General features: G+C 38.0%; 1 protein-coding gene across 2 annotated transcripts in view; it reads right to left on the bottom strand.

Annotated features, from left to right (window-relative positions):
• The window catches only part of ERCC8 (ERCC excision repair 8, CSA ubiquitin ligase complex subunit), a 33,734-nt gene that overhangs the window by 2,823 nt on the left and 20,246 nt on the right, over positions 1-10,665 (bottom strand). The window contains exons 11-12 of one of the 2 annotated variants that reach the window (XR_013777099.1): positions 5,692-5,778; positions 3,894-4,064 (exon numbers count right to left, since the gene is read on the bottom strand). Coding sequence is in view for 1 of the 2 variants with exons in the window: in XM_079329839.1 (XP_079185965.1) it covers positions 3,996-4,064; positions 5,692-5,778 (156 nt within the window). In the remaining variant the exon portion in view is untranslated. Of the gene's footprint in view, positions 1-3,691; positions 4,065-5,691; positions 5,779-10,665 lie in introns of those variants that run through there. The other variant, XM_079329839.1, reaches the window with a different exon arrangement.

Below are 10,665 nucleotides of genomic sequence, written 5' to 3'. Positions count from 1 at the left end.
GTATTGCAAACTTTCTGTGTACTAAGCTAGCAGTAAGCTTACCCACTCACTACAGCAGATGCTAGGCCAGTGTGCACTGAGGAGCTTACCAACGTGAACCAGACCTTGCCTCCATGCAAAAATGAGGTAGGAACAAAATCAAGAACTATCCTCCAGTGGTGCCAAAGCAGTGGTATTTCAAAAACTTTTATATCTTGTGTGCATAGATATATGTGTATGTATACATTCAAGGTCAGATAAGAACTACAATACAAGTATTAAAAAAAAAAAAGGGAAGAAAAACTTAACAACCAATCATATTGATGTTGCCAAATCTGAGATTTTTTTCAGGTTTACTTTGACAGGGTTCTAAAATTTTAGGTCCTAAGCTGACTGAGGAAATCATTCTTGATTAAAAAAAACCCCAGATGTCGTGAGAAGCCTGGCCCAACTATAAACAATGAAAAAAAGGTAGCTAAGAATTCCCTAAATTTTAAGACTTGTGAGTCTGTGTGCAAGAGCTAGTACACCAGGCACAGAAAAGAGGGCAAAGGGAGGTAAGCATATAGTGTTAAACTGTTTTTCCCACTACTTGGGAGATAGCTATATAGAAATTCTCATGTGCTAATGCTTTCTCCCAGATCTGTCTACAGGAAGAATAAAAGGAACAAGGTTTTTCTTGGTTATCATAATATCAGATACTTTCTGAGCATCATAACCTAGGCATAAATAATCAGAGTTCTATCTTACTGCTTCCACGGAACTCAACTTCCACTTAAAAGCTGAAGGAGACTTGTCTTAGGCTCTTTGTATTTCTTCAGTTGGACTAGCTCATTCTGACTCCATTGTGTTCTTAGGCTAGAAGGGAAAGAAAACTCTTTGATCTCTTGTAAGAACAAATAAATTTTTCTGCATCTTTTGATACTTACTGTATCAAACTCAAATAAAAATCTCTACCTTGGCAGACAAAGAAAGTCTTCTAAGCAATATTCAATTCCCAGAACAGCCTGAAAAGGTAAAATTCTCTAGAATCTAAGATTAGATTCTCTATGTTCTGTGATACAGTAGGACTACTAAATCCCAGTATCACTAGTGAGATAAGAAAATGCAGTTCATTGCAGCCTAAACTCTCTTCTTAAACTCTTAACTTCTACAGCTCTTAACAGCAGTAAAAATCCAGTTATGAGCTAATTGACTCTCAAGTGAATAATTTTACTCCAGTATGAACAGAGCATGCATTTTGAAATCTGATTAGATTTTTAGATGTGGTTTTTTTCTGACTGATGGGTAAGGATGGGAAGTGTGATTAAGTCTGTACCACTCTACTTGCTCCATTTTGGATTCTGAAAGAGTTTTGATAGTACAAAAATTAATGCCATAAGCATATAAGCAGAAAGGCATAAACAAAGGGGAAAACTTAGATTTAATTATAACATTTACCTACAGACAAGAAAGAGAATGCAATTGCAACTGATGGTGTTGGCTTAGTACCTAGTTCTTGGCAGTGAGAAAGCATATATGGTACACCTTCACTGCTCTTTATAATTTTTCAGTTTGAAGACTCCAACGCTTAGTAATTAAGTACAGCCACCATAAGAATGCAGAAGATATAAAACACATTTTTTTTTCTAGAGAAATCTTAAACAATTTAACACAACTACAGAAAGAGTTAGTGAAGGAAATAATAGCAAAAATGCCATTCTTTGAAGTAGAATTTTCACACAAATTGGTGTTTGAGATGCTGGCTAGTACTAAGAGGTTTTAAACCTTGCAAACTGAACACCACATATCAGCAACTGCCATTACTTAGAAGGCTTGCAGGAGCTGGGCTGCAGAATGAGTCTGGATTCTTGCCCACATGAGAGACAGGTGTTTCTCATTTCCTCACCAGAAACACCTCTAATTCTAGCAGAGAACAACAGCCAAGAGGGTTAATAATACCACCACCAACTAATATCAGAAGAGGATTTGGAAGGACTCTTATGAAGAACATATTAGCTGCCAGTAGGTGCAAGAAGCCCCCAAGGCAACTGATTTCTATGTTCAACTGTTTCTGTGTTCAACTAAACCTAAAGGCATCTGGGTAAGAAGATACTTGGACAGATATTTCACAGCACATCTCTTCCTTGAGCTGAATCCCACATTGCATTAATTCATGATGCAACTCAGGCAAAAACTGGTGTGTAGAAAGTTATTTGGCAATAGTACATCAAATCACTCTCCTGATGAGATCTGAGGAACAGCTCCTTAGGAACAGCACCCAGACTGAGCCTCTCTTAACTTACCAGTAAAAATACAGTCTGCTCCCAGGAATTTGTATGTCTTATGAGCTCCTGTGTTTTAAATAACAGCCTTGGACACTTTTTATGCCTGAATAAGAACCCAAGTAGGACAATATGTTTTCTTCTCACACTTTCAAATAAAATTTCCAGCCTGAAGTGTGGCCAGAATGGAGCATTGTTTTGACCAAAGCCCCCTCACTTTCACTCTACAAACAGTGCTCCAAAGTGAGACCCTTTGAGCTCTCCTGGAGCAGCAGCTGTGACCAGCAGACCCCTCTGAGTGGGGCCTCTCAGAGCCAGGGAACTCCCAAGTTTGCTGCACTCAGAGGATCCCTGAACAGTGATTCCTCCAACTCCTTGAGGCTCCACCCTTCACAAAGGCATCTGAAGTGGCCATTTCACCACCTTGGAGGGGAATTTTTCACCGTGTACAGGCTCTTTGTGTCTGCATGCAAGTGTGCACATTCTGCAACAAAAGCACAAGAAATGCTGCTCTTTTAGATTCTCTAAGAACTTTAGATTTGTAAGTCAGGTCTGTAAGAAAGATACTGTCATGGTATAGTAAATCCTGTATATGTCCTTTACTAAATCATTTAACTTCAGTTATAAGTTACGTGGCATAATTTTTAGTTTATTTTGGACTGGAGTGATCAACTCTGAATTTTTGTTTGCTTTTTCTCAGTGTGCCCTTAAGAATGAACCTTGTCATACTGTTGCTTTTATACTGCACCTGTTTTTACCAATACCTTTGCTGGTGATGCTTTAAGCAATCTGAAAACATTCTTTAGTGACAGAGACTACATTATGTCTGAAGCACAAACTAGTGACTGAGATGAGGTAGCAACCCCACAAAACTCCTCTCTTTCAAAACAGAGCAAGCATTAGGACCACAAAATGTTTTAGATGAAAACAGTTTGAAAGGATTACATTTGATATTTTCAACTTGAAATGTGATCTCTGCCTTCTACTGTACCTCAACCCTCTTTCTGTCCAGGAATCCTTCATGTTTGTTAAGCATGTGTGATTCATACATAGAAGACTGTTCTTAAAAATCTGCTAACAGGAGCGACAAAAACTCTAAAATAGTTTCTGTTCTTAGCTTTCTGAGGCAGATTCAGATATTAGATTATAGGGTCACCATATAAATACTTAAACAGAAGATCCCAGCTATACCTCTTTCTGAAGTAAATACTGGATTTATGGAAAAAAATGCAAAATTGAAAATGCAAAAAGAACAGGCAAAAAAATCTGTTGACTTCCACAGCCCACAAACACTTAAAAATGGTCCACCAAGACATCAATAAAGTAAGTTGTAAGTATTTCTGAGCTAGCCCTCTTTGATGGAAAATCCTCTGTAATATATATCTTGAAAATGAATGGGTTATCTCCTCACGTATTCATGTACTAATGATAACAGAAACAGTGTAATATTGACTGGTCCCAAGGGCTTTTATTTTTTCTTTATCACCTGTTCAACACTGAATAAAGTATACCAATGTGTATGTACAAAATATTTAAGTACAAAAGTCAGCAAGTACGGAAAAGTAATTCTTTGGGTTTAACTTTACAGTGACAAACACAGAGAACAGTGGAAACTTATTTCTGAAAGACATAGCTCTAACAGAACTGTACCTAAAATCCAGCTGTGATTAATCCAACAATGTTAGATTCTGTAGATAAAGTCTGTGAATGCACTGCCTGAATGTCAATTTTATATCAGCTCATAATTTAAATTCAGCCTTCATTATCACTGCTGCTCCATGCATCTTCATATGCTGGATTTACATGTTGTTGAGGCAGAGACTAGAGAAAATAAAAAATTTCAGTGTTTTGCTTAGTTAAAAATACTATAATCAAATAAAAGTAAAGCTAAATATACTTTTAAAATTACTACATGTAGACAAACTATCTTTCATGAGTACTGGATTATTTTTAACTACTTTCTTAGACATTCTACTGATTAGAGGCATGATAAATTATGAAAAGAAGTAGCACTATATTTAATTCCAATTTCAGCACAAACTATCTAGAGGACTGATGGAAGTATTACAAATGTTTGGTACAAAATGTTAACAAATGTTATAACTGTGCTTATTGTGTGCCACTGTTTTAATTTAGGTCATAATAGCTTCAGCCCATCATAACTTAGCACTACAGTTTCAGGAAGCAGTCCTGGCCTCTATCCACAATCAATAAATATTTCTCACCTCAGCCCCATTAGGGTCCAACTACAGGGTTTGTATGCAGTACACTGAATCACAATCACTTAGGGTAAATACTTTTTCTTGTTTACTTCTATTCTGGGTTCAGATTCTGTTCATACAAGCACTCAAATGCCTGTTCTAGCATCTGAGAGGCAGCAGGAATTAGTGGCCTGTGGACAGCAGAACAGCTTCTCACAGAGACAGGGCTCATCTACAGCATTTGCTAACAGCAGCTGTAGCTTAACAGATTTCAAAACAATGGTATATATTACATACTGCCACTGTGTCAAATTTAAAGTAGTAGCTCTAATCAGAGCTAAGTAAATAAACTTCTTGCTGTGGATTTTTTTTCAGACTAAAAAAATTACAGTTTATTCACATCAAAATTTTCACAGCAAAAATGTTAATTTCACGTCAACACATTTTGAGTTTAGGGTATCAAACCTTTGGAACTCTATTTTTTCTCTCTGCTTAAGCATAGGATAGTTTTGAAATACAAAAACTTACAAAAAGCAAATGTTACAACAATTTTATGCTTCTTACAATTTCCCCATCTAAAATGGAACAATGCTGAAATTTTAAAAACTGGAATTTTCATATGCTGTGGGCCAAAACCCTTATTTTTCAACATTAGTACATTTCATCAGACTCTATAAATGGTTTCAGTGCCTTAAAATATAGACATTTTTCCACTCAGACTGTTCACTGAAATATTTTTTGCTGAGAGAGAAAGTACTCTACTAGAAAACAGTCATATACATGATCTTCCCTGCAATCACCCTGAATCTCTTGCCTTGGGCACAAAAATAAACTTATTCAAAAACTCCTTTATTATATTTTCATATAAAAAATATTTGTGTATGAAGTATTACTGGTTAATACACAGTATATTCTTAAACAATTTAAAACACAATCTAGCACCTCTACAAGTAAAAAACAGGACAAGCTCCAGAAAGCAGTTTTGGAAATTAAAGCAGCAGAATTTGAAAGAGCCATAGTCGAATGACATTAACTACTCTGAACTAAGTAGGAAGTTAGCAGCCTGCAGAAGATTTGACTGGATTATAAGAGAAAACATCTTCTAAAAACCCTACAAGAATCAAAAGATAGATGATTCTCCTCTTCATTAGGAATTGTTAAAAATGCTGATGGTGAATCACATACTTCATAACCTGCCCAAACGTAACAGCCATAAAAAATACAGTTCAAACTGAAAGATTCACTACCTTTTCAGAAATATCATCAGGAACTGCCTCTCGTGGAGCTGGTATCCATGCAAGGATATTGCAGTCTTTGCTACCACTATAAAGTTCCTGTAAAAACACAAGCAAAAGTTACTTTCACACAAATTTACTGAATAGTGACATAGATACCATACTGGGCAGAAAAAAAAAAGGTAGAGAATATTATTAAAAAATAAAGGCAAATAGTAATTTTCTAATTTATATTATAAACTGGTTAAGTAGGCATATTTTAAATAATATGCCAAAACAAAATATATTTTTTATAATTTTGTTTTTATATTTTTTTCCCAGATTGTTCACCAAAACAGCAAAACCTACATTGAAATTAACTTTATTGCTGTTGTGTCCAGAAAAGACACCTTTTTTATCAGATAGGAACCATAAGAGATTGTTTATGGAGAAATAAAATAACCAAAAACAGAACAAAACAAAACAAAACAAAAAAAACACCACAAAACCAAAAAAAGTCAAAATATTTTATTATCATTAAAAACCAGGAATGAACTCAGAATAATCAAGAAACTAGTAAACACCAGTGTATCTAGTAATACACGTCAGAAAAGAGCATATGTAAGGAACAAAGAAGTATTAAATAAATGTAGTTTCAGTACACCTAGGGAAGGAAAAGAACAAGTATAGTGTGAGGCATGTACTCTGTTGGGAAGGCATAGATCAGAAAGACCAATTCATTGGTTTTAATATAAATAACTCTATTTATTATGGAAATGACTAAGGACTGAGATCCAAGGCGCCCTGCAATACATGGCAACAAACAGTCCTTACACCAAATAGCTGTGAGCCAAATACATCTTAATTTTCTTAATTCTGTACTAAAGGAAATACAGACTTGTCTGTCAATTTAAGATGAGGAAATTTTGCTGGTGAGAAACACTAACACCATCTTTGCAGTAGATTTTGTCTTTTCTAAAGTGCTACTTAAATGAACAGGTATGAAGATCTTCTCATATGCCTTCAATATTGAATTATATTCCTGCCTATTACATGCAATGTCTGACAACACTTGAGTGTTGTCATGTATTTAAACGGCCTGAATGAGACATATAAAGTTTTCTTTGTGGTATTCAGGGTGACAGTATGAAAGCCTTGCTTTAAGCATGCTGACTTTTACACTTAAATTAGCAGCTCTATGCATATGTGCATGTTATGAGTACGTTGATTCAATGTAAGCTTAATACATTATCACAGGTCTGCCTTTGCAGGAAGTTTCCTATATAATTTCTATATAATTAGAACTACATGAACTATGTTGACATTTGGTGCAGAAACTTAATGCTCAATTTCTATAAATCTTTATGTGCGTAATCTTCTTCAAGTGAGCTGCCATGCTTTTAAAAATCTGAAGTTGTTCACACAAAAAAAAAAATTCAAGATTAGAGTTTACAATTTCAAGAGAGATAACCATTTAAGAGACATTACCTTGCTTAAAAGAAGGTATGTTACACCAAAGCATAGGTCAATTTCTACTTTATTCTGACAGCCATGCTCTACTTGGCCTTCTGTCTTTGATAAAATATAGAATATCACTAACAACTTTAAAAGATCTTTCCATGACAAAATAACTCCTTATGAGCAATGTCTCAGTGACATCAGCATACTTCCATTTTACTCTTCTTACCACTTGTCTCACTTTTTGATCCTGGTATGGCAAGATCTACAGTTAATATCCACTGCATTAAGCAATACTTACAATTAATCATTACTACCTAAACTAGTGACTCACACCATAAGCCAGTCAAAAGAAGAGCTAGTGACCTCTATGTAGAAGTATGGTACAATACAAGACAGACACATATATTGCTCTACAAACATGATCTATGCATGTTTATAGTACAAAATACAGAAAGATTGTGAATAAAACCTGATTTAACTATCAGTTAACTTTACCTAACAGCCTACTACTGGATTTGCCAAATACCTCTGCAGATGTCACTAGCATTTCTTGAATAGTACGAGCAGCTATAATTTAAATCAAAATTGCTTCTTGTTGCATGCTTACTATTTTATGACATGTTATTCATGTATGATGATTTACGCAATTTCTTTTTCTGAAAGGCAAACGTAGGTCTTGCTTGTTTATTTAAATCATTCTAAGCAGATAATATGGCACACTGGTATCCAGTGTGTTAGATCCAACTGTAAACATCATCTAAGATATTGCACAATAAAGATTTTCTCTTCCACACCACCCTTGAAATTACTGACCTCCTATTAAATTAATGCTTCTTATTAAAGGGCCAAATTCTGCAGTTCTTATTACTCAAGTAGTCTAACATCTTATTAACTTTACAGAGATATTTATGTAAGAACAGTATAGGCAAGCAATAATGCAGTTGATTTATGGCTCTGTTCCTAGGATCAGAAAAGCCATACATACACACATTAACTAAAGCTCACACCATTTTCTGGAGACAGCTCTGTACCATACCTCAAACATAAAAGGTATTCAACACAAACATGCTAATTAGTTTGTATAAGAATAGATAAAGACTAGTATAATTGAATTTCAAATAGCTAGCTGCTTGGTTATCAGTGATCACATTTGATTATACGGTTCCAAGCAAACAGAAGACACTTCTCACCTCAAATACATAATTGGTGCAAAGTTTAAGTTTCTTCTTAGAGCCTATTCTAGTTGTGAGGTGAAAAAAAGCTAGCAATTAAAATACAGTTAATGAACAGAAAGAACATGAGAGATTGACAGCAATCAATAAGAAATTCTGAACACAGTAAAAACTAGTGAGAAAAATCTAAGGACCAGATTCAAGGATGGGTAGGACACAACTCAGTGACCAGGTTAAAGACAGCAGAAAGAGTTTAGAAAACCGTCAATATGAAAAACACTCTAAATGACAAAGAATACTAGATGGAATTGGCCAAAACTACGGAAAAGATCTAGACCTTGTTTCCCATGAACACAGTGCAGTAAAGTCCAATTAAGTGCTAGCAAGTAACAAGAAAGTTACAAAGTCATCTGCTACACATTTCACCAGTGTATACATAGCTTGCATCAGAGAGACTTAGTAGAACCATCAAGGAAATCTTCTGACTTGCTTAATTATGTTTTGATATGTACTTAAAAATTCCAAAGCTGAAACTGACCTAACATGCCATTCAAAGAAAAAAAGGCTGAATAATACAGACCAGAATGAATTGACATTTTTTTGTATCTTAAACATGACAATGGAAAATATTATTAAATTGTTCAGTTACTGTAAAGTTAAAATAGAGGTATATAAATATTCACCAATAGAGTTTGCAATAGAGCAGGTCTTATTAAGCAAAATTGATTTCTCTTACAACTAGTAAAAATTACAAATGCACAGCTGTGAATAATTTTGCAGAAGGTTGACTTAATGCTTGAGAGAGTAAAATAGAAGAAGTAACTATAAATTTTACAAACAACATTACATTCTCAAGAAAGGAATTTTACTGGCAAAATCATAATTTTTATTGGAACTACATGATGACTGATGAATGCACTTAATTGTCTCAAGATAGGATAAGATATTTGGAAGTATATGTGTAAACGCAGTGAAAATAACAGAACCACTACATTGGGGGTTGACATCCTGATTAGAATGTGTTGATTTGGCATGGCCTGGTTTTTTGGTGGTGAGGGAGGGCAACAGAGGTGGCTTCTGTGAGAAGCTGCCTGGAGCTCCCACCATGTCTGACAGAGCCAATCTCTGATAACTCTGAAGATGGAGACGCTGCTGGCCCAGTTAGAGGCTGGTAACTCCTCTGTGATGACACATTTCAGAGGAAAATCAAAGCCACGCACACGCAGCTGATCCCGTGGGGAGGCGCCGGGGCGAGCCTGGCCTGGGGGGCTGCACAGGGGGCACAGGGACAGGGGCAGGGGACAGGGGACGGGGGCAGGGACAGGGGCAGGGGCAGGGGCAGGGGCAGGGACAGGGGCAGGGACAGGGGCAGGGACAGGGACGGGGACGGGGGCAGGGACGGGGGCGGGGGCGGGGGCGGGGACAGGGACAGGGACAGGGACAGGGGCAGGGGCAGGGGCAGGGGCAGGGGCAGGGGCAGGGGCAGGGGCAGGGACAGGGACAGGGACAGGGACAGGGACAGGGACAGGGACAGGGACAGGGCGGCTCCTCCAGGCTGGCACCCGCTCCAGGAGAGGCCCCAGAGCCGGTGCCACGGCAGGGCCGCCCGGCCGCAGGGAAAGCACGGCCAGCGGCTCCCAGCGCGGAGCCAGGGATCAGCTCCTGAGCGCCGAGAACCTGCAGCAACCTCTGCACGGGCAGAACTGGCTGGCAATGGGACCTACGAGCAGCAGCTTTTCTGCTAATCAGAGAAGAGGAGGAAGTGAGGACATGTGAGGAGAAAGAACGTGGTGACACCAAGGTCAGGGGACAAAGAAGGGAGAAGGTGCTCCCAGCATCAGAGCCGAGATTCCCCTGCAGCCATGGGGAGGACCACGGTGAAACAGACTGTCCCCTGTAAAGCACAAAGCCCACAGAGGATACAGAGATCCCTGCAGTGGGAAAAGTGCTCACCCTGGATGCCAGAGAAAGCTGTGATCTAGTGAGAGACCTGAATAGAAAGGGCTCCTGCTTCTAGAGATGAGAGAGGGCCCTTGTTTCCAAAGCAGAGCAGCCTAGAGGACTGCAGCCCCTGGGCTTGTGACCCACACCACAACAGCTTTGGGAAGAATGTTTGCCTGTGGGACCCCACGGCACACCAGAGAAAAGACTCCTCTTCCTGAGCAAATGGAAAATGGTCTCAGGTGATGAACTGACCAAGACCCCCATGCCCTGTCTCCCTGCACTGTTGGTGGAAAAGAGGGAGGGGCTGCAGAGAAAAAGGTGTTCCAAAGGCCTGTTTTACTTCTCATTATTCTCCTCTTATTCTGTTAACAATAGATTTGGTTTATACCTTTAAATTTGAAACTGTTTTGCCCTTAGAATGTTATTCTCC

The sequence above is a fragment of the Erithacus rubecula genome, assembly GCF_903797595.1.
Source record: "Erithacus rubecula genome assembly, chromosome: Z".
Taxonomy (NCBI): domain Eukaryota; kingdom Metazoa; phylum Chordata; class Aves; order Passeriformes; family Muscicapidae; genus Erithacus; species Erithacus rubecula.
This window is presented reverse-complemented; position numbering and strand designations above follow the sequence as displayed.